We start from the raw sequence: 24,296 nt of genomic DNA, 5'->3' as shown, positions 1-24,296 counted from the left end.
ATAAAAGCAGCTCCCAGCAATGTAGTTCAAATTTCATTTACCAAGATATATTAACTGTGAGTAATTGCATAAAGTACAGACTTTGCTGCTAGCTCATCAATCCACAAATCGCTGTGCAAATAGCAAGTGCAAATTATGGTCAGTGACCAATTGCATCATTTCTTTCAAAGTCTGTCAGTGATTAGCCCTTAGGCATCTTTTAGTCAGTTCATGCACAGACAGCAAAGCATGTAGTTGCGTTGTTGCTTTGCCTCTCGGAGTTACGTAAACCTATATGACATTTTCAAAAAGTAGATAATTGAAAAAGTGAATGGACTGATAAAGAATGAAAGTAAAGTAAAGAAAAGAAAAGAGGTAATAATGCTGGAAGTGAAACTGAAGCCAAAGTAAATGGAGTTATGGAAGAAACAGCTAACCATGGGAATGGTAACACTGCCAGGTGTGATAGACTCCAGATATGAAGCCAGAGGAGTCTAGTGAAACTGAATTTTTCGAAACGAATGACGGGAGTGGTTGTGAGAAAAGGAATGAAGATATCCCAGAGGAAGTGACACTGGTACAAAACTTCCTCTTGGAGACATTTCATAGTGTTGAAGGTGCAAAGGTTATGTGAAAACATTGGAAACTGATCTAAACTTAGAAAGGAATATGGAATATGATAATTCTCCAAGGCATAGAAAATATTCTCACTCTGTATTGTGAGTTATGTGATAGATGAGACAAGGTAAGTACTGTTTAGACTATTCTAGATAAGTTTACAGATAAATTCAGTTTCAATTCTTCATTTTTTTTTTTTTTTTTTTAAAGACAGAGTCTCACTCTGTTGCCCAGGCTGGATCATGGCTCACTGCAACCTCTGCCTCTGCGAGTTCAAATGATTCTCCTGCCTCAGCCTCCCAAGTAGCTGGGATTACAGGAGCCTACCACTGCGACTGACAAATTTTTGTACTTTTAGTAGAGACGGGGTTTCACCATCTTGGCCAGGCTGGTCTTTAACTCCTGACTTCGTGATCCACCTGCCTTGGCCTCCCAGAGTGCTGGAATTACAAGCATGAGTCACTGTGCCTGGCTGATTCTTCATGTTTTAAATTATAATACACTAAATATAGATGTTTTACTATGTTTTATTTTCTTATACATTTATAATTGACAGTAAAACAGTATTTTTTGTTGTTGGTTTGTTTTAGGTTTTTCTTTTTGTTGTTGTTGTTGTTATTTTTGAGCATCTTGCTCTGTCGCCCAGGCTGGAGTGCAGTGGCACGATCTGTGCTCACTGCAACCTCCGCCTCCCGGGTTCAAGTGATTCTCCTTCCTCAGCACCGCCAAGCAGCGGGGATTATAGGCGTGCACCACCATACTGGGCTAATTTTTTTGTATTTTTAGTAGAGATGGGGTTTCACCGTGTTGACCAGGCAGGTCTCGAACTCCTGGCCTCAAGTGATCCACCCACCTCAGCCTCTCAAAGTGCTGGGATTATAGGCGTGAGCCACCACGCCTGGTCGTTTTTGATGTTTTTGATAGATATTTTTAGAGATTATCTTTCCATACAGTTGTGTCAATTTACACCACCATCAGAGGTTTAGGAGAATCCATTACTACTCTCTTCTGATACCTTGTTCTGCTTATTTGCCCTTGTTAACTTACTTGTTCAAGCTCTTCCTCTGATACCTCCTTATTTTAATGAATACACACACACACACACACACACACACACAAACATACGTTTTTGTGTCCTTAAAGAAGGCTAACCTTTTGCTCTCTTTGCAAAAACTCTTCCTCTCTTTTATCCATTTTATTTTGAAGTAAGTTAGACCTGCGGCTTCACTTTCCTTACCATTCACTTCCTCTTAAGTCTTTGCGGTCACTTGACAGTAGACAAGTTGAGAGCAGAGGTCATGTCTGTTTTATTACTGAATGTCCAGTACATAGTCGGTACTCGATATTCTTCATCTGAAGGAATGAATTCATAAAAGCTTCCACCCACCATCCACTTGGTCCTATTCACCCATTCCTCCTGTCTCTTCACCTTAGCTTTCCGGAAATACTACACCATCTTTCCATACCTCCATCCATTGTCCATTCCCCTTTGCATTTTCTTGGTTCCAGCTAAGATAGGCTGCTCATTATTCATCTGCCACCTTCCATGTGCCTGCCTTCCTGGAACCCTTCTTTATGCTGCCCTTTCTTCTAGAAGTTTGCTGTGTTCTGTCCTCTCTTCCCTTCCTCCAGTTCCACCTGGCAACGTCATGCCATCATTTCCCCCCATTCAGAGCCATGCCAAAAGCTTGCTCTAGGAAACTCTTTCTGATATCCCTCTCCCCAACCACCCCAACCTTTCTCCTTCTTTAAACAACTGTAGAACTTTGCAGGAGGTTTGTAGGGCCTACCAAATATGGGCCATTCATGTGCTGTTTTTAACTTCTTGTACCTAAATAGAAACTCCTTGAGCTATCTCTTATTTTTTCCTTCTGTGTATAACAGTCTTTGCACATCATTAGTACTCAATTAATATTTTATCGAGGTGCCCTATAATCTGACATTCCAGGGAGCTTTCAAGGAAACTTTGTCCCACTAAAAAAAATTTGAGGATTGTTTTGTGGGTTATTCTGCTCCTTTGTCTTCTAACTCATAGAAGTTCCGTCATGATTCTTAGGGGTTGTAGGGTGTGTCCACTTATTTTAAAATGTCAAAGACCAGAAGAGTGGAAAATGGGAAAGTGGCAAAGCGTTAGCACTGGAAAGATGTTTAGAGATCACGTAGTCCAACCCTTAAATTGTATAGATGAATAAACTGGTATCTAGAAAGCTTCAGTAACCTGCCTGAAATCACACAACTAGTTTGTGGTAACACTTGGTCTGGGAGGTTGTCAGTTGACCCTCTTCAGGGCTTGTTCCCACAAGGTGCCATAGTACATGTGAGGATGTTAGGTTTGGGTTTGTGTAGAACTGTTAAAGGAGGCATATAATATTCCATATATTGCCTTTAATGGATTAATACATGGGTAATCCAGACTCTAAATAGAGTTTTCTCTCTCCTTCCCTTAATAATTATAATTTTTATGACTAATTCATTTATACTAACTGGAAGAGTTTCTAATTACATTAACATAGGATGGTATAGAATGGTTGGTTGACATTTGAGTAAACTTCTTATTGAAGTACAAAATACTTACAGAAATGTATACAAATCACATGTGTATAGCTGGAATTTTCAAAAAGTGAACACATCTATGTGACTAGCCCCAGGTTGGAAAAAAGAACAGCACCAGCAAATTTAGAAACATATAAAGCAATAAAAGGAGAAATAAAAGGATTTTGAAACTGTATAAGGCCAGGCATAGTGGCTCTTGCCTATAATCCCAGCACTTTGGGAGTCTGAGGCAGGAGGATCCCTTGATGCCAGGATTTCAAGGTTATAGTGAACTATGATCATGCCACTGTACCCTAGCCTGGGTAACAGAGTAAGACACTATCTCTAAAAATATAAAATAATAAAATATTTTTTAAAAAAGAAACCATATAATTTTCTCTTTTCTCCCTACAGGTATTGTCAGTATGTGTGTTAACAACAATACTTGGTTGTATATTTGGGTTGAAACCAAGCTGTGCCAAAGAAGGTAATTAGTCGTGTGTGTGTGTGTGTATGTGTGTGCACAGCCTTATTGAGAATGTGATTGAGGTAAACATTATCTCCTGTTTCTATGAGTACTCCATAGATATTGTCAAGTCAACACTGGTTTGAGCCTTCTTCTTGAAACTCTTGTATTATATTAGCCATGTAAAATTCTACTAACAAAACTTACAAAACTTTATCCCCAAACAGGGAGGAAGGGCTATGACCAATAAACAAACAAATATCTTCAAATAATAAAAAATTAAGAACGAATAAGCAGACACGGCCGGGGGTTCTGATGCAGTTGTCCTGGAGCTCACGCTCCTTGACTTCCTCCATGGACTCGGAGGGCATTCTTTACTGCTCTTGTCCCCTAAGGAGTTAGTTGCTGAAGCAACCCCGTAGGCTACTAGGTGACGGTTACCATCCCTGGGCAACCAGAAACTTATCAGTACGTGCTCTTAAGGTTCCAAAATTGCAGACATTGGTTGTTTCAAAGCCATAGTGATATTTTTTGAACTTCTAGATATATTTTTTTCTTTCCATCAATTGCAGAAATCTATCCAGCATTGATGAGATTACAATAAATAATTAAACTGGATCACAGTAAATTGTAGTGGTTATTATTTTGTCTTTGAGGTAGTTCCCCCGCGATCCCCTCGCAATAAAATCACTGATGGTCATCCTAGAGAATTCAGCTTTGAAAATTGAACAGGTTCTTCTGTTTGGCTATTCTGTGATTGTAGTATTAATTATTTAAAAAATTTTTAGTGATTATTAAGCTATCATGCACTGTTGAAAGGTAGTCATTTTATGTATTCAGTAAACTATTCAGAACACATGTATCTAAGTTTAACTGAAGTAAACAGTTACAGACTTTATTGTTTACCTATGTCATCTTTTAGCAGGAAGTGATTCACTCTTGAGTTGACACATACAAATGGAAAAATAGCAATTTTAATCCAAGCCCGACATAGTATATATCATATTTTAAAAAATTATTAGGTACATATTAATGAGCTCCAAGTAATAGCCATTATTCTAACAGACTTCCCCGAACCCCACTCCAGGTTAGGAAAGTTCGTATTTCTGACACTAGAAATTATTATTGTTACTTCATCTTCTTAAAATTGACTGATTTCCCAGTATCAAATGAGAGTTAAATTCCATGGCAGTGTCTTTTTGGGTCAGAACACCGTTAAAGTCAAGAACTAAGATTATTTCCTTTTCGTTGTTGTTGGATGTCCATTATTTTCCATGTGTTCCTTTTTTTCTTCTTTTTCTCATTGTCCTAATTTTCTCCTTCTCCACTGAAACCTGGCTTATTCAAGGTATCTAGTAATGAACTTCAACAGTTAAATTGTTGTTTGTCATGAAAAGTACTTTCCTCCCATGTCTACCATTTATTCATTTAGCAAAAATGTGCTAATCTTAACTACATGGCATGCACCTGGCTGGGTTTTAGAGATACAGTATGCTGGGTAAAAGCCAGATGTGGTCTTGGTTTGCCGTCTAACTGGGATATTAACCAAATAACCTAGTTACAAGTAGAATTAAGTAATTGAGGGGAAGGACAAGGTTTTATATGAGCTTAAAAAGTGGAAATCAGGCCTAGCTGGGGAGTTAGGAAAGCTTTTTGGAGGGAGCCAGGCTGGATCTAAAGGTGAAATGGGTGTTTCAGGTCAGGGAGGGAAGAGCTATGCCAGGGAGCATGTTCTGAACAAACCCACTACTTCTTTACACCAGGATTGAGAGTGAGGCAGGCTAGGTAATCTTTTCCTTTCTAAAATATTCGTAATCACTTCTAAAAATTTTTTTTCCCCACATTTTGAAATTTTAGGGAACCTCATGCCTGCTTAATCCAACTTTTTCATAGCATGAAATATTCAGAACAAGCCTTTATTCTGACTTTTATTTTATCATACCATAGGTATTTAAGTCTTATCAGACCCAGTAAGGTTTGTAATAATGATAATAATAAAGTTCCCTTTCTTTCCTACATCAAGATATAAAAATCACAAACCAGGTACATAAGGTTACTTTCTGTTTGTGTCACTTTTTGTGTGTATTTGTGAAAAGACTTTTGGGTCACTTTATTACTCCATCTGCATCTTCTAAAGTGGTATTTGAAACTAGTATACACCTTAGTTGTATTAGTTGATGTTTTCTTTGAATTATATAATGATTAGAAACATCTGACTTATTGTTCAATATTTTCAGTTAAAAGTTGCAAAGGTCGCTGTTTTGAGAGAACATTTGGGAACTGTCGCTGTGATGCTGCCTGTGTTGAGCTTGGAAACTGCTGTTTAGATTACCAGGAGACATGTATAGAACCAGGTAAGGATGTGCAGGGAAAAAATGGAGTTATGGTCATTAGGAAAAGATCAAGGAAAGTTCTGTGTCTTTCAGGTATGTGATTTACCTAATTCATTTGAATGTTTTTTTATTTAGCATACATACACATTTTGACATTAGCTTTTATATTTTCTTTCAACAGTTCCTTAAGAGAAACAAATTTACAGAATTCTTTGTTAAACATTTTATGGATAGCAGAACTTTGCCTATTTTTAATGTATGCTGAAAACCTTTGTAATCTAATTTGCATTCAAATTCTAAAAGCCTGCTTGAAATATAGGAATATTTTCATTATGGTTCTCTGACAGCAAGAGGTCTTATATGTCCACCTATATTTTTAAAAATAAAACTATCAGAATATGAAAATTTTCTCAGTTAGATTTGGACTTCTCTGCATATGACATGGAATAATATTTAAATGAGAGAGATTTATCTATTTTTCATTAGTTTTTATTTTTTAAAGACAGGGACTTGTTCTGTCACCCAGGCTGGAGAGCAGTTGCTCGATCATGGCTCATTGCAACCTTGAACTCCTGGGCTCAAGAGATCCTCCTGCCTCAGCCTCCCAAGTAGCTGGAGCTACAGGCTTACACCATTGTGCCCAACTGATTTTTAAAATTTTTGTAGAGATGAGGTCTCACTACATTGCCCAGGTTGATCTGAAACTCCTGGCCTCAAGCAATCCTCTCACCTTGGCCTGAAAGTCAGACTTAGATTAAGTTTTAGGAAGTAGAAGAAGCCAAGTCTGCATATGAATTGCATAGTGGTAAGGCACATCTAAATTTGAAAATGACAAAATTCTGGAGTTTTAGTGAAATAATAATAATTGGTTCCTACATATTTTACCCCCCTTAGTTTGGAGTGGCCATGGTAGCGGCAGATTCTGTGAGTGACTAAGAGCTGTGAAATTGTTCATTGTTGCTCATGGATCACACTCAGGAAGACAGCAATTCTGTGTTCACTTTGCACATGTTGAATTTGAGACATAAAACACATTTTGCTGATGTTTGTTTCTAGAACATATATGGACTTGCAACAAATTCAGGTGTGGTGAGAAAAGGTTGACCAGAAGCCTCTGTGCCTGTTCAGATGACTGCAAGGACCAGGGTGACTGCTGCATCAACTACAGTTCTGTGTGTCAAGGTCAGGTGCTCGTTGGGCTCTGCAGCAGCTTGGCATCTTCCAGCGTCTTAGCTGGGCTTTACATAGGTGTTATCTTTTATACTAGGAGTCATGGCTATTGGCCAACTGTATTAGCTGAAAAAAATAATTTTAAAACTTTTTATTAAAAAACTTTTAAACATACACATGAGGAGAGAAAGTATGTAATGAACATTGTACCCATCACCCAGCTTAATGATTATTATTATGTACACATGGCAAATCATATTTTATCTATAACCATGCATTCTCCTGCCACCACCCTCTCATGTTATTTTGATAATAGCAGCATACTTAATGCTGTATTTGTGGAAAGATCCTTCTTACAGTCCTGGCTGGCTTTTATGTCCCGGCTTCCCTCCTAGTAGATGGGGACACTGTCTGCTGTGCATTGAGAGAGTCAATGTGAAATTGTTTAGAAAGATTCGAGGGCATTTTGTAAGGTGATACTATTATGATGTCTTGTCCAGGTATTATTATTTTTTTCAAATTTCTTAACAGAACTTGACTCTATATGAGAGAGAACTAAGACACCAAAATACCAAGGATTTTGATGAGTGGATAGAAGGAGAGGGTTGTAAATTTTGACTGAAAATATTAAGAATTTGAAAATGGAAAAGATACCTTCAAGTTCTCACAAATACAGTAGTATGTTTTAGTCTTACAATTATGCATCCATTTTTAATTTCTGATATCAACTAACTCTTATTTTGAAACAGAATAATTATCTTTATTGATTATACACCTCCAGAATCATGTCCTGTGTTATCTATCAATCTGTTCGCATACTTTGTTTTTAGAGTCTGTCCTAATGTGTCTCACAAGCATCACAATTATTATTACTGTTAAGTGTGTTGAATTCATTTTATTTTCTTGAAAATATTTTAGGTGAGAAAAGTTGGGTAGAAGAACCATGTGAGAGCATTAATGAGCCACAGTGCCCAGCAGGGTAAGATTATATTCTGAGGTATTCATTTTTTCTTTTTTAGAAGTACAGCATCATTTTTTTCCTTTCCAAATTAAGATGATAAAAATAATAAAATCACTGATTTATTAAACATTACAGGTTGTGTATCCTTTATCCAAAATATTTGGTATGAGAACTGTTTTGGATTTTGGATTTTTTTGGATTTTGGAATATTTGCGTTTTACCAGTTTGAGCATCTCAAATCTGAAAATCCCAAATGCTCCAGTGAGCATTTCCTTTGAGCATCATATCAGTGCTCAAAAGTTATGGATTTTGAAGCATTTGAGATATCAGATTTTCAGATTTGGGATGTCCAACCTGTGTTTTTAGCCAGATCTTGTGTTTGGCAATGGTGGAACAGAGATTATTATGGAGTTATCCCTATTCTGGAAGTTTATAGAAAAAAGAGAGGTCATGAATATTTAGTCTTTAGTATTGAAGAATGCTAGATAGAAATATTTGCATTTTCCTTTTCAGGAAGGAAGGATCTTTACTTTCATTTGGAGTTTTGAGAGCTGCTAAACTTGTAGAAAATTTAAGTTCTTTTTTTTTTTTTTTTGTATTTTGGTCCATTTATACATTTTTGGGATAAACAACCTGTTTGTGAGAGATGATACATTTTTAAAAATAATTCATGTATTTTTTTTTTGTCCTTCAAATATTTTGTACAGGGTCTTCCATATATGACACCGTCAAAAAGAGTGTGTGTGGAATTTAAAGGGTGAAGATTTTATAAAGGTGTTAGGTGTATTTATCTTTGTTCCATTTGAGGTCTACCATCTCATCCATTTGAATTATTCATCTTCAGAAATGTATTTTTACCTCTTTAAAATGATAGTTTTCTCAGACTATTAAAATTTTTAAGCTGCATTTTAGTTCATTTTGTTCATGTATATAATTTTTGTTATATGTCTTCTTTTTTTCTTTTGGAAGGAAGAGTACTTTTGATTTAAATAAGCAGGAGCAACAGCAGCCAAAACTAAACCTCAACCAAATGATTTCAACAGAAGAAGCTTTTTTTAAGGAAAACTTTTCATGTACCCTAAACTGTCTTTTAAATCCAAGGAATACTAGGAATGTTAGACTTAGTGAATTTCGAATCTTTCTTTTTCTTCTAAATATTGCTTATAATTTTTCAATTGTAATATTGAATCTTTTAGTGGAAAACATAACCCTTTCTTTACAAGAAGATCGTAACTTAGGCCACTTATTATTACACTGGATAATTTACCAGTGTGTTTACCTGATGGCCCACTAACCTGCTTTTATGATTTCTGTTGATTGAATAAAACTAGTTTTATATAGTTTTATTTGGACCATTAAGACTATATACACTGGTTCTGTAGAGTCTCTCAGTGGAGCTATGTTACAGATAGTAGCTAGTGAAAATTGTATAAAAATTTTCTCCTTGTCGGGTTGCTTTTGTGTTTGTGTATGAGGGTAAGATGGGAGGAGGCAGAGTTGAAAAGGCAAGGTAAGATATTTGCTGTCAAATTTAAATTTTCTGAGTAAACTTTCAGTGGGAAGTCTTCTCACAGTTATCCAGTGTTAAACTGCCAAGAGCAGCTCGGCTGGGGAGACCCAACCCAGCGGCGCTAGAGGAATTAAAGACACACACACAGAAATACTGAGGTGTGAAGTGGGAAATCAGGGGTCTCACAGCATTTAGAACTGAGAGCCCCGAACAGAGATTTACCCACATATTTATTAATAGCAAGCCAGTCATTAGCATTGTTGCTATAGATATTAAATTAACTAAAAGTATCCCTTATAGGAAATGAAGGAAGGGATGGGCCAAATTAAAGGAATAGGTTGGGCTAGTTAACTGCAGCAGGAGCATGTCCTTTAGGCACAGATCGCTCATGCTATTGTTTGTGGCTTAAGAATGCCTTTAAGTGGGTTTTCTGCCCTGGGTGGGCCAGGTGTTCCTTGCCCTCATTCTGGTAAACCCACAACCTTCCAGCGTGGGTGTTATGGCCATCATGAACATGTCACAGTGCTGCAGAGATTTTGTTTATGGCCAGTTTTGGGGCCAGTTTATGGCCAGATTTTGGGGGGCCTGTTCCCAACATTATACAAGTTCCCTACCACCTACCATGTATCACTAGATGTTACAAAATGTCTGAGCCATGGCTGTTTGGGGGTAGCCACATAGCCACCGTCCATAGCTATTCTCATTTGTCAAGTATATTAGAATCCTCTGTGGTTTTTGGCCTCTTTGGAATTTCCACACTACATGTTAACTCTTTGTATATGTATGTATGTGTTGTTGAAACCTCATTGATCATTCCCAGCTTTGGAATCATTTCTTTGTTGTTTATATATTTAAATATAGTATCTTTCAAATTTTGTATTAAGTATTTATATCTTTTAAATATAATAAGCCTAAAAACTAAATACAGTATACATAGGCTTGGTGGGTGGCTCATACCTGTAATCCTAACACTTTGGGAGGCCGAGGAGGGAAGATTGCTTGAGCCTAGGAATTCGAGACCAGGCTGGGCAACATAGTGAGACCTCATCTCTACAAAAAATAAAAATAAAAATATTAACCAGGTGTGGTGGTATGTGTTTGTAGTCCCAGCTACTCAGGAGGGTGAGGCAGGAGGATCACTTGAGCCCAGGAGGTTAAGGCTGCAGTGAGCTGTGATAGCGCCACTGCACTGCAGCCTGAGCAACAGAGTGAGACCCTGTCTCAAAAATAAAATAAAAATAAAATAATAAAATAGTGTGTAATGTATATACTATATGAAGTACTGTTTACTATATTAGAGTCCATATCAGAAAGTGGTGGTTCAGGAAAAATATTTACGGAAATATTATATGCTGGTTTTTTTTATTGTTTATTTTCCTGCAAATTGGGAAAACAATATTATATTTCAGTAGCAATTGGTTTAGCTTTTCGAACAGCAGGAACCATGAATGATGTTTCTGTATGGTGGCTCAAAATGATATGAATGCTTAATATATACTATTTGATGATGTACGTATTATGAAATGATAGAGCATGTATATAAATATAAATATAAATGCATGTAAAATATACTTTATCAGTATGCTTGCCGACTTTGTTAGTTTTCTTAAGATCACACAGACCTTAGTGGAAAATCTTCACTGGACCTGTGCCTAGAAGGTAGCACATCTTCATTGGATATGTCTTGTCTTTGCTTCTTTAAACATTTTTTTTTCTTTTTCATTACCCAGGTTTGAAACGCCTCCTACCCTCTTATTTTCTTTGGATGGATTCAGGGCAGAATATTTACACACTTGGGGTGGACTTCTTCCTGTTATTAGCAAACTAAGTGAGTAACTTCGGAGTCTACTGCTGGACTATCACGATTTCAGTGCGATCGACTAGGCAGGCAGTCTTTCTTGGAAAAGTACTGGCAGAACCTAATTGTTTCACTAAACTTTTCTACGGCAAAGTAGTTGAACCTGGTGATAAGGAACTTACCTTTAATAGTGTGATTACTCTGAAGCTGGCCTTCAAAAAAAATAAGTTAATATGGTTATCTTAGAATTTTAACCTTTGGCCATTTTTATATATATTTATTCTTTCTCAGAATTTTGAATTCCTTGTGAAAAAGTCCCTTGTTTATTTATTTTACAAATATTATCATTATTATTTTTGAGACTGAGTCTCACTCTGTCACCCAGGCCGGAGTGCAGTGGCGTGATCTTGGCTCACTGCAACCTCTGCCTCCCAGGTTCAAGCGATTCTTATGCCACAGCCTCCCAAGTAGCTGGGATTACAAGCGCATGACACCACGCCTGGCTAATTTTTGTATTTTTAGTAGAGACAGGGTTTTCCCATGTTTCCCAGGCTGGTCTCGAACTCCTGGGCTCAAGCAATCCACCCACCTTGGCCTCCCAAGTGCTGGGATTATAGGCATGAGCCACCACGCCCAGCCTTATTTTACAGATATTTTATTTCAGAAATAGAATTTCAAAAACTAAAGGTATTTCTGAGATATTACAAGTACAGACAGACAATTTGTCAGTTATTCTGTATTCTCCTTTGGATTGAATTGGATTCTTCCAATTTTTTTTTTTTTTTAATCTCAATCAGGCCTTAATTAAGTGGTTTTTCTATAAATTCCCCATAAAATCGTAGAATGTTTTCTTAATATTGATGCTAAAGTTTTAAATCACGTTAACAACCTTTAAGCAGCTACAATGTAATACTGGACCAAAACAGAAGTAAGTAAATACAATTACTTTAGCTTTTTTCTGGAATTCTAAATTATTTTTTACCAGATTAGAGTATGTGAGGTGCTTTAAACATTAACATCACTCTCTGTATATTCATATGTATGTCGCTATGCTTGTCTTATGAAGTGCCAAAATAATTTTGGGAGAGTTTTAAAAATGTTTAGTTTTTAATTTCTACATAGAAGAAGATGGTTTTATTTTGTTTTAATATTTTACATAAAAAGTCTTTAGCTTTGCATGAACAAAGCTGTGTTCTTCCCAGCAGGCCCATGGCCTTTGAAGTTTAAATACAGCCCTTTGTTACCATTATCAGGAGAGCTTGTCTCTATGGTACCAAATGCAGCATTGTGAGTTTAGAGTTGAGAGGTGGAGGTGCCTGTATATGAAGTTTACAATAAATCATTAAACAATGAGCCCAAGCCCTAGCTTTGAATAATTAGGGAATGTAGCCTGTAATTCTGAACTGAGAGAAGGCAGTGAGATAATATAGACACATGCCAATTTGAGGGACGTTTTTGGGCGAATGGAGTATTGAACGCTAGAATCATTAGTTATGTGTTCCCTCCTCAATAGTAGAGGCAGGAGAAAAAGAACGAGGCACCAGAACTAGATCAGCAGGCCAACAGGAATAGTCAGACCTTGGCGCTTTCGTGGACTTGAAGCCACAAGATGCCTTTTGTCTTTAAAGCGGCTGAGTTTGTCCAAAGTTAGCTGGTTCTAGATCTATGGCCTGGGACACTGTCTTCCCAGCTACTCCTTCACCCTTGTTTTAATTTTTAGACTTAGTTCAGGGTTTTCTTTTTCTACGTCTTATGATTTAGGTATTTGACCACTAAGTAGTATCAAAGAACTTACAAGCATCATTTTATTATAACCTGTTCATCTTGAATGAAGTAATGTTATGGGTAATTGGCTTAATTATTTTAAAGTTTTTCTGACTAAGAGAAAAATGAAGTCATCTTTAACATTGGATTTGTATCCACAGTGTTGCTTTATAATTATATTCATACTGAATTTTTATCTGAGTAAAATCCCTCCTGGGCTAATTTTTTTTTTATGTGATTTAGACTGTTGTGGTACCACCACTAAAAGAGGTAGGCCAATTGTCAGATGTGTTTAATAACAATGTTTATTTTTTTCCCTTCTAGAAAAATGTGGAACATATACTAAAAACATGAGACCAGTATATCCAACAAAAACTTTCCCCAATCACTACAGCATTGTCACCGTAAGCTCTGCATTTCAACTTCTATCTGTTTGCAGAAGTGAGATGGGATTGTAGCAGTTTTTGAGAGAATAGATTTAAGATAAAAGAAAAACAACTTATTTTCCAGTATGTAGTTAAGCAAGGAAACCCAGGTTCTGATCTTTGCTGTGCCACGAACTAGCTGTGGCTTTGGAAAGGTCACTTTACTGGCTGCGTCTCCATTTTCTCATCTGTGAAAAGAGATGACTCAAGACCTCAAGAAACGATTTCCTGGTTTCCTTTCAGTGTTAATATTCTGTGATTCTTGTATCTTAGTTTTGAGGCTTACTTTATTTGAGCCAAAAAACTGTCCCAAACTCCTGTGTTCACAACTTGTCTTTCCAATCATCTTGATGATGAATTTAAGCAAGCCACTTCGCCTGACTCCGAATAGGATTACAATCCTGTTTTTGTTTCAACGTTTCCAGATTTAATTTGAGTCAAATAAAACAGCAGGACTCATTAAACTTTAGAATTGAAGCCAGAAAATTAGTATGTTAGCTTATATTGATTCAAGCTACTCTGGGACCTCACCAAAAAAGGAATTTGTTCTGCAGAAATGCTTTACTCAACAATTTAAAAAGATAACAGCATCGTTTTCAAAATTTTAGAGGCTACTTTTTTTCTTTTTTTTGAGATGGGCTCTCTCACTGTCACCAGGCTGGAGTGCAGTGGTGCAGTCTCGGCTCACTGCAACCTCCACTGCCCGAGTTCAAATACTTCCCCTGCCTCAGCCTCCCAAGTAGCTGGGACTACAGGTGCACACCACCACACCCAGCTAATTTTTGTATTTTTAGTAGAGTCGGGGTTTTGTAGCCTGCATGGGCCTAGGGGGACTGAACAAAGTGGCAGAGGCAGGGCATGTGGGAATAAAAGACAAAGTCAAAAGAGTATATCTGGAAGAAGGGGTCAGGGGGTACCTTGCCTCTAGTGGACAAGGACCCTGAGCTTTACACAGCCCTCCATATTTATTAGGCAAAAGAGATAGCGAGTGGGGGCTAATTGTCAGTTGGCCTTTTGGTTCACAGCAGGCTTGTGAGACTGCATTCTTCGAACAATAGGCTAGATTTTTCAGTAGATAACTTCAAGGATCCTGGCGCCAGGGAGTGAGGCCCTCAGCAAACCTTTTGGTGGCAGGGCAGTGTGAGTTTGCCCACATCCTGCGTTCATGATAAACAGTTTGCTGTTTGATCATATAGCCTCCAGTGGAATGCTGAGTTGGTCATGTTCCACAGGCCTTCGGCTCCCTGCAGGGTTTCACCATATTGGCCAGAATGGTCTCCATCTCTTGACCTCGTGATCCGCCTGCCTCACCCTCCCAAAGTACTGAGATTATAAGTGTGAGCCACTGGGCCCGGCCAAGGCTGCCTTTTTTATATAGATCTTTATCCTTAGTATTACTGACTTATTTTCTCCTATTACATAATTTAAATCACAAATACTACATAAAATCTTAAGTGGTTGTGTTTTGCCGTTACCTGATTTTTTTGTTTTTCTTTCCTTAAACTTATTATAATTCCATGTGGCTTCAGTTATCAGTTTCTTTTTGATGATTTTTTTTCTGTGAATTTATTTAACATTAAGTAAACACAACTTGCATATAATCTGTTTTATCTTTTTTAGGGGTTGTATCCAGAATCTCATGGCATAATTGACAATAAAATGTATGATCCCAAAATGAATGCTTCCTTTTCACTTAAAAGTAAAGAGAAATTTAATCCTGAGTGGTACAAAGGAGAACCAGTGAGTTCTTTGTTTTTCTACTGAAATAGTTTATTATTCTCATCTATTTCAATTAGAGTAAAATAACCAGTTCTCTGGAGCTTTTAATAACCGATTTCATTTAGTGTGTCTGTGGCCATTCTTTTGTAAATGGAGATGAATGCTGATAATCCTAAACATAATTTGTATAATTGCGTAAAAGGAGAGTAGTTTATTTCAGAGGTGGATTTGGGTTGTGCTGGGCCATTTTTCTTTTCTGATCAATTCTTCTTCTACCAGTAGCATAAAGCAGTAGTGTGGGGGTAATAACTTTGATCTACACAAAACTCTGTTGCTTTTGAAAGTCTTGGTTCGATTTACGTGTGCTAATTTAGGAGGTTCTTTCCAATTGTGATTTAACTGTATTCTCCTTTTTACTTTTTAAAATTCTCCAATTCTCCAATTTACTTTTAAAAATTGCCACAATTTAAAAAAATTTTTTAAAAAGTTGCCACAATATTTTAAATTGCCACAATAATTATATAAGGTCTATTTAAATAATCACGATATTCCTCTTAGAAGGACAGAGAGCATAAGAGTTTGCAGGTTATGAATTCAAATTTTAGCTCTGACATTTAAAGCTGTGTGACTTTGGACAAATCATTCTGTTTCTGCCTCCGTTTTATCGTATCTATACTGTAGATAATATTGTTTACTACTTCGTAGGATTATTGTGGGATTATGTGAATTAATAATGTAGGATGCTTGTAGGAATACTATTTAGAACCATGATTGGCCATAATAAGTGCTTAATAAATGTTAGTTACATACACAAATATCTCAACAAGTTAAAGACATGTATATTTGTGATTTTTTTTTTCTTTTTAGAGAAAACAGTCAATTAGCGGAATAGCTCCAAAAGCTGCAGGAGTTAATCTCTGACTATTTAATATCTTGTTGCTGCTTAAGAGTCATATTACATGATTATTGTGATCTAAGTGCTGAAGCTTGTTGACCTTACAAACATTCTAGCACTAGAGAGGAATTCATTGGTGTTGCATGAACACATACTTTCATGAGAGATGAATGTTTGCATGATTTCTTAATTTTCCTTCATTATCTGCTCCAGATTTGGGTCACAGCTAAGTATCAAGGCCTCAAGTCTGGCACGTTTTTCTGGCCAGGATCAGATGTGGAAATTAATGGAATTTTCCCAGACATCTATAAAATGTATAATGGGTATGTGAAATGAACTTTTTCTGTAACATAGAACAGCTTATTCTTATGTAATCTCCTTTTTATCAAATCCTAAGCTTTAGCATTTGAGTGATATGTTGACTGAAACATGAGAACTGAAGAACTCTTTCTCAAAGAGTTTAGATAGATGGCAAATGGACAGTAAAACTAGAGAAGTGGGCCGGCCTCGGTGGCTCACACCTGTAATCCCAGCACTTTGGGAGACTGAGGCGAGTGGGTCACCTGAGGTCAGGAGTTCGAGACCAGCCTGGCCAACGTGGTAAAACCCCATCTCTACTAAAAATACAAAAATTTCCATTTCTAAAGTAGTAAATATGCTTTCTAGTGTAAGAAATGGATTAGAATTAACCTCTGTGTGATATTTGAGATCCATGATGCATTGAGAAAAAAACAAAAACTTTTTAATAGGAGAAACTCTTTGGCCCATTTGAGCAAGATTACTGAAATAATTTTATTTATTTTTAAATTATAACATTTCTGTCACAATATCAATACAATGCATTTAGAAGGATGAACAGAAAATATCTTAAATCCCAGACACGAAATGCATAGCAGTTTTCCTTGTGATCTTATGCTAGTTTATGTTCTTTATGGCTTCTGTGAGCACAGTGCAATGCCTCTTCTTCACCTTCTTATTTGCCACTGTTTTTATTCCATGGACAGTAATTAAGAGTTTATGGGCTGGGCATGGTGGCTCACACATGTAATCTCAGCACTTTGGGAGGCCTAGGCGGGCAGAGCACGAGGTCAGGAGATTACCTGGCTAACACGGTGAAACCCCGTCATTACTAAAATAAAAAAAAAAAAAAAGAAAAAAATAGCCAGGTGTAGTGGTGCACACCTGTAGTCCCAGCTGCTCAGGAGACTGAGGCAGGGGAATTGCTTGAACCTGGGAGGCGGAGATTGCAGTGAACCGAGATCGCACTACTGCACTCCAACCTGGCAACACAGTGAGATTCCATCTCAAAAAAGAAAAGAAAAAAAAAAGAGTTTATGTACTAAGAATAGGGGATTCAAAGATTAATAGTATATGGTCTGTTGGCTTTTTAACAGTACACAACTAATTGTACTTGGGTGTGGCAAGAACTCTGATTAGAAGTGTGTAAACAAAGCCTGTGTCCAGAGAAAGGCATAAGGCATAGTCAATGCTGCTCAGGAAATACTGCCTAGAGAACTACTATCTGCTTCTCAGGTGCCTGCTTCACAGCTGTGCTGACTCATCAGTGAGTGAGTGCTTCGTGCTGGAGGCTTTGCAAAGTATATTAACACATGAGTTATTCATGTGGTATGCAGTGACTGTTTTCAGGCCCATGAATATTATCCTCAAGTAGAAGATAGCAAGCAAAGTTTTAAATCCAGTTGCAACTTTTATCTGTGTAAAACCTAACTTTCATTCCTTCACTGGGAAAATAAATTTTTCAAATAAAACTCCTACTTGATTTCCAACACAATAGATGTGAAATAGCTTTTAGTAGTTCTTAATGACATTTTCAATGAAAAAAAAAAAACCTGTATTTTAAACCCAAACAATTGTCAGACATCTTTTATTTTTGTTTGTTCTTAATTTTAGTTCAGTACCATTTGAAGAAAGGATTTTGGCTGTTCTTCAGTGGCTACAGCTTCCTAAAGATGAAAGGTCTGTAGGCAATTAATTTCTATTGTAAATACTTCATTTTGTAGAAATGATATATTATTTTAAAAATAGACTACAACAAAACTTTGCTATTTGCTGTGCTGTTTTATATCGAAATAAATTCTTTAATGATCATACCACATTTTGAAGAATTTCAAAGTTGTAAATTGTTTCTCAGTAGAACTGTTACCCCAGTGTTATAAAATTTAATCCCTATCAATTGATGAATTATTTTTTCCATTCTGTTTTTCAATGTGTTCGTAAAATATTACATTTTGATACTGTTTGATTTAGACCACACTTTTACACTCTGTATTTAGAAGAACCAGATTCTTCAGGTCATTCATATGGACCCGTCAGCAGTGAAGTAAGTACATTTTTATCAGTAATTATTTCATTAAACCCAGTCATCAAACTGAACCTTGCTTTGAAGGAGGCTGCTGGACCGTTCTGTAGGATTCTGTGGTTTCTGGAAAAAGCAAGTATTATACACAATATTACTAAATAAAAGGATGTACTTTAAACACAATAAGAGTTGGGAGAATTGTTTAGCCTGTGTTTTCCACAGTGCTAAATTGAACTGATGATGAATTAGCTTCTATATTTTCAATGTGAAAGCCTTTATCCACTCCATCGCCTCCTACCTTGGCCTAAATACTAAGTGCTTTTTGAGAATGTTGTAAACAGCTAAACCTCCAGTAGAAAATACAGGGTAATAAGTCAAATAGTAGAGGAATCCTCCTCTGAACTCTCTTGCTTAGGAGATATGCTTTGGCCACCTGAGACCATGCTTACAACAGAGGTCCCATAGAAGGATGGGAGATTTTATCAAAATTATAGCGATATTTGAATAATTATTTTTGTTGAGTATTTCCTAGGAAACTAGAGGTATGAAACAGCTCATGGACTAACACTTTCAATGTAACATCTCGTTTGATCTGACACCCTTTCAGGAACTTAGCCAGCTCCTAGCTATGTTTTTAATCTGTATAGCACTTTAAAACAGCAAACACTGCTTTCAGTTTTCACGTGGCCATATCATTTTTGTTACCATTTTAATGGCAAAAAACCACAATTACTTTTGCACCAACCTAGTATTTTTTTTTTTTTTTGAGACGAAGTCTCGCTCTGTCGCCCAGGCTGGAGTGCAGTGGCCGGATCTCAGCTCACTGCAAGCTCTGCCTTCCGGGTTCACGCCATTCTCCTGCCTCAGCCTCCTGAGTAGCTGGGACTATAGGCGCCCGCCACTGCGCCCGGCTAATTTTTTTGTATCTTTAGTAGAGACGGGGTTTCACCGTGTTAGCCAGGATGGTCTCGATCTCTTGACCTCGTGATCCACCCGTCTCGGCCTCCCAGAGTGCTGGGATTACAGGTGCGAGCCACCGCGCCCGGCCAACCTAGTATTTTGGAACACGGGAAGCATTAGAACCGAAAATGATTTGAAGGCTGGGCACGGTGGCTAACACCTGTAATCCCAGCACTTTGGGAGGCCGAGATGGATGGATCACCTGAGGTCAGGAGTTTGACGCCAGCCTGGCCAACATGGCAAAACCCTATCTTTACTAAAAATACAAAAAAATTAGCCAGGCCTTGTGGTGTGTGTCCATAATCCCAGCTACTCAGGAGGCTGAGGCAAGAGAATCGCTTGAACCCAGAAGTGGGAGGTTGCAGTGAGCTGAGATTGCACCACTACACTCCAGCCTGGGCGACAGAGCGGGACTCTGTCTCAAAAAAAAAAAAAAAAAAAAAAAAAAAAAAAAAAAAAGAGAGAGAGAAAGAAAAAGATAATGATTTGAGCATATTTCCTTGTACCTCTAAGTTAACTTTCCTTCTGATATATATTTTGTCTGTGACCTAAGATATGAAAGGAAGTAAAAAGTAAGGATCTTGACTATTTTGGGTCATGATGAAAGTGGAAAGAGGTATTGCCAGGATCCCTCCTGTCTGAATCCTTGTGTAGTTATCTTGTGCCGCCTGTGATTCCAAGGAGGTCATAGACTATTTAAAAAAAAAACACTGTTTCTTAATTTCTAGGGCTTCACTCTCAAATTCCTATCAGTTCTCCTGCCCAGGTAGCCCAGGTTGGATAGTTGGTGAGCTTTAAGGACTCTTCAGCACAGAGTCGAGACTAAAGCCTAGCCTGACATGTCTGTCATGATCCCTGTTTTTGAGGGTGCTGCTTGCCTAATTCAGCAACAGCAGAGGGAGGAAAAAAAAGCATCCTTATTTTTCTCACTTGAATTTACAACAGCTGCCTAAACCATCTTCCCTTCATTTCCCTTTCCCTGATTCTGCCCTAGATTTGCCCCTCTTAAAAAGTAGGTACTGCCTGGATCACTATCACCTTGGATAAAAGAGAGTGAAGAGAGAAGGAAGTTGACCCTCACCTAGGTCCCTTTTTACCCTTTGTATTCTTTCCATCAAAATCCATCTCCAGCAGCTCCACTGTAGTTAGTAACTCCATTGTGCCTTCCTTTCATTCTGTCCTTCAACTTAGCAGAAATACTCCTGGCTTAGAGGGAGGATAAGGAAGATGCATGCCAACAACTTGGACATGTCATAATTGGTCAAAGGGAAAAGTTTCTTGTAGCTGTTGTCTTGATTTGAACAATTGGCTACATGGTAGTTTGATTTTTGCTCTTTCACTAAAGTCACTGATACCCAAGACTTGTGTCTGGGTCAATTTGGCTACAGAAAAATCCAAGGATGGTTTTATACTTGTTTATAAGGTTACATACAGTTTAAAATCATTGCTACCTTTTCTCATTCACTAACAATGTGCCAAAGCATCTGCTTTTCTGACTCATCTTCATTTAAGGTTGAGCCCATTACTTTTCAAATCATATCCATCAATTTGCAAACTCTGTAAACTCCAGCATTACTGGCACAACAAAACCCACTTTATCTTAATGCTTAAAAATTCCAATTCATGTTGCTTGGATATCTTTGAATGAAAGACCTTGTCTTGTTTCATATTACAGTGAAAAAGCTTATCTCATATTACAGTGAAATATACTGACAATGAATGAAGATTAAACTGATTCCACACGTTACAGAAAATATACAAAACTGCACAAGAATTTTTCTCAAATGGTTTTGCAAGGAGAGAGGGTAAAATGAGTGCCAGAAAGCAATTTGCCAATATCATTTGTCATTCTGTGTTCTTGTAATATTCATACGTAAAATACATGCAGTTTGTAAGGAAATAATGAGTTGTAGTCCTATGAGTTCTAATTTAGAAAATTAAATACATTGAATTATAAGAAGCATTTCATGAATAATTTGAACATTTTTGAAAATTAGGAAATGTATTTATACAATGACCATTTATTTGAATGATCAGAAAGTATAAGAAGAAATTAATTGAGGAAAATGAAGTGGTAATTAAGAACATGTTGGTTTCTGGCTAGACACTGTAGATTTGAGCTATTATTATTTTGGCTTAAGTTGGGTCTAATTTAAGTAGTAGCATTCTGACCTCAGGAAGGGAGAACTAGTAGATCAGTTAATCTCATTCACAAAACTTAAAATTGAACATGTATAGAATTAGGACTCTTGCATTGTTAATGATCTGCTATTATTTACTGTTCTTTGTATCTCTGACCCTGACCTGTCTTAGTCTAATGTGAATCAGCTCATCCTAGTTGCATCCACTGGCCCTTATCTATCTATCTTTCTTTCTTTTTCTTCTTCTTCTTTTTTTTATTTTATTTTTATTTTTAACAGAGATAGCTTTATGTATAAATAGCCATTAGTGTGGAATGCATCGCATGAGGTTGTTGCTTCCCATTCTTAGGTCATCAAAGCCTTGCAGAGGGTTGACAATATGGTTGGTATGCTGATGGATGGTCTGAAAGAGCTGAACTTGCACAGATGCCTGAACCTCATCCTTGTTTCGGATCATGGTAATCTGAATTTGCATTATTTGCTCTTCAGGATAAAGGGCTGAACAAAGTTTACTTGATTGTTTCCTAATTTCTTCTGAATGTTATAGTGAATTCTTTTTAAAAAATGTAGTTTCTTGTGGAAAGTCTTTAGGAAAAAAATACATTAAATATAAAATGTAAGTGAAACACAGAATTCACAGAAACCTAAGTGCTTGTCAAGCACAATGTACCAATCTTCTGATTTGAGAAAAAAGAATACACCAAGAATTTGAATAGTTAAAAAATATACATTTTCAACATTAAATTTTTATAACTCTACAATTTTAGATTTAATTGGAACTGATTATTATGTCTTCAATTGTCTTTTTTTGTTTTTGAGACAGTCTCACACTGTTACCCAGGCTGGAGTACAGTAGCATGATCACAGCTCACTGCAGCCTCAGCTTCCTGGGCTCAAGTGATTCTCCTGCCTCAGCCTCCTGAGTAGTGGAACTACAGGCATGTGCCTTGACTAATAAAGAGAATTTTTTTTGGTAGAGATGGGATCTTGCTATGTTGACCAGGCCGGTCTCGAACTCGTGGTCTCAAGCTCCCACCGCTGCCTCTCAAAGTGGTGGCATTACAGGGATTAGCCATCGTGCCCAGCCTTCAATTTTCTTTAGCATGATAAATGTGACTTTAGAAGCATTATGTATTAATTTTGATAGTATTTTAATTTCACTTGTACTTACTGTGATCTTTGTAACACACTTGTGTACAGTTTGGGGACTATAGGAGCAGTGTGCCTACAGAAAGTAGAAAATAGGTTCTTTTTGTTATTGTTCTTGTTGTTTGCTTCAGAAATAATTATAGAAATCTGTGTTTAGAAGCAGTCCTAAGAAGTTACATACTAAAGAAGGTCCAGTCTTGGAATGAGAGTGACTCATACACATCCACTCCCAGGTGGTTTGGGGCAAATAACTGGGCTTTCACTTTCAGTCTAAAACTGTGATAAGACATTCTTCTTTACTCTCATGATGATATTGTAATATATAAATAAAAAGAAACATTAAACTAAATTTGGGTGATGGAAAAGATTTTGAAAAAAGTGAAGCGATAGGTACAACTGAAATTCTGTCTTACCTATCAGATGTTCAACTAATATGAGTGCTACACACCCTTGTTTAACGAATTTAACTCTGGAAGTGAAGGAAATTCTGCTCTGCATATTAAATTTTTTATTCAAGTTACAGCATGTTTTGGGATTTTTTTTTTTCTCCTAGGCATGGAACAAGGCAGTTGTAAGAAATACATATATCTGAATAAATATTTGGGGGATGTTAAAAATATTAAAGTTATCTATGGACCTGCAGCTCGACTGAGACCCTCTGATGTCCCAGATAAATACTATTCATGTAAGTATATCTCTGTGATAACTTTGAATATGGTCATATTAAGAATACCTTCCTCTAGGCCAGGCATGGTGGCTCACGCTGTAATCACAGCACTTCGGGAGGCCGAAGTGGGCGGATCACCTGAGGTCAGGAGTTCGAGACCAGCCTAGCCAACGTAGTGAAACCCTGAAAATACATATATGATACTATACTATATCTATACTAAAAATATAAAAATTAGCCTGGCTTGGTGGTGGATGCCTGTAATCCCAACTACTCGGGGGGCGGAGGCACAAGAATCACTTGAACCCAGGAGGTGGAGGTTGCAGTGATCTAAGGTCATGCCACTGTACTCCAGCCTGGGCAACAGAGTGAGACTTGGTCTCAAAAAAAAAAAAAAAAAAGAATACCTGCCTTTAAATCATTATATCTCTAAACTAAAGGGAATCAGAGTTAATTTTTTTCATGATTAAATCTCCAATGCAGATCTTTTGTACACAAATGGATTTTATGGGACTGGATGTGAGAACACAACTTACCTATTGGTTATTCATGGACTAAGCATAGTATTTGATGAGCTTAGTGCAATTTTATGTTGAAGTATGTGTTTTACTTGTGTATCAGAGTGAAGATTATACTAGAAAAAAAGTTTAAGAGAAAAATCCAACTACATTTATTCAAGTTTAATTAATTAATGACACTCCATTAAAATTACTTAGTATGGGAATAATATTCTATTGTGAGGAGGAATGCTGGCAGAAATGATTAATTCTATAGGCAATTGATTCCTGTCCTCCCTTAAACCATTTCAGAAACAATAAAGAATGTATCTTTTAAATACGGAAGAATGAATTTCACATTCTCTCTTGACTACATATGGAACATAAACTGC

General features: G+C 37.0%; 1 protein-coding gene across 1 annotated transcript in view; it reads left to right on the top strand.

The window, feature by feature from the left end:
* ENPP1 (ectonucleotide pyrophosphatase/phosphodiesterase 1) overlaps positions 1–24,296 on the top strand; it is an 85,642-nt gene that overhangs the window by 36,843 nt on the left and 24,503 nt on the right. The window contains exons 2-13 of the mRNA XM_050786295.1: positions 3,544–3,616; positions 5,833–5,949; positions 6,985–7,110; positions 8,017–8,077; positions 11,300–11,397; positions 13,456–13,535; positions 15,177–15,296; positions 16,384–16,493; positions 18,082–18,147; positions 18,439–18,511; positions 21,941–22,049; positions 23,294–23,425. Coding sequence (XP_050642252.1) covers positions 3,544–3,616; positions 5,833–5,949; positions 6,985–7,110; positions 8,017–8,077; positions 11,300–11,397; positions 13,456–13,535; positions 15,177–15,296; positions 16,384–16,493; positions 18,082–18,147; positions 18,439–18,511; positions 21,941–22,049; positions 23,294–23,425 — 1,165 coding nt within the window. The remainder of the gene's footprint in view (positions 1–3,543; positions 3,617–5,832; positions 5,950–6,984; positions 7,111–8,016; positions 8,078–11,299; positions 11,398–13,455; positions 13,536–15,176; positions 15,297–16,383; positions 16,494–18,081; positions 18,148–18,438; positions 18,512–21,940; positions 22,050–23,293; positions 23,426–24,296) is intronic.

Source organism: Macaca thibetana, chromosome 4 (assembly GCF_024542745.1).
Source record: "Macaca thibetana thibetana isolate TM-01 chromosome 4, ASM2454274v1, whole genome shotgun sequence".
In the NCBI taxonomy this organism is placed as follows: Eukaryota; Metazoa; Chordata; class Mammalia; order Primates; family Cercopithecidae; genus Macaca; species Macaca thibetana.
This window is presented reverse-complemented; position numbering and strand designations above follow the sequence as displayed.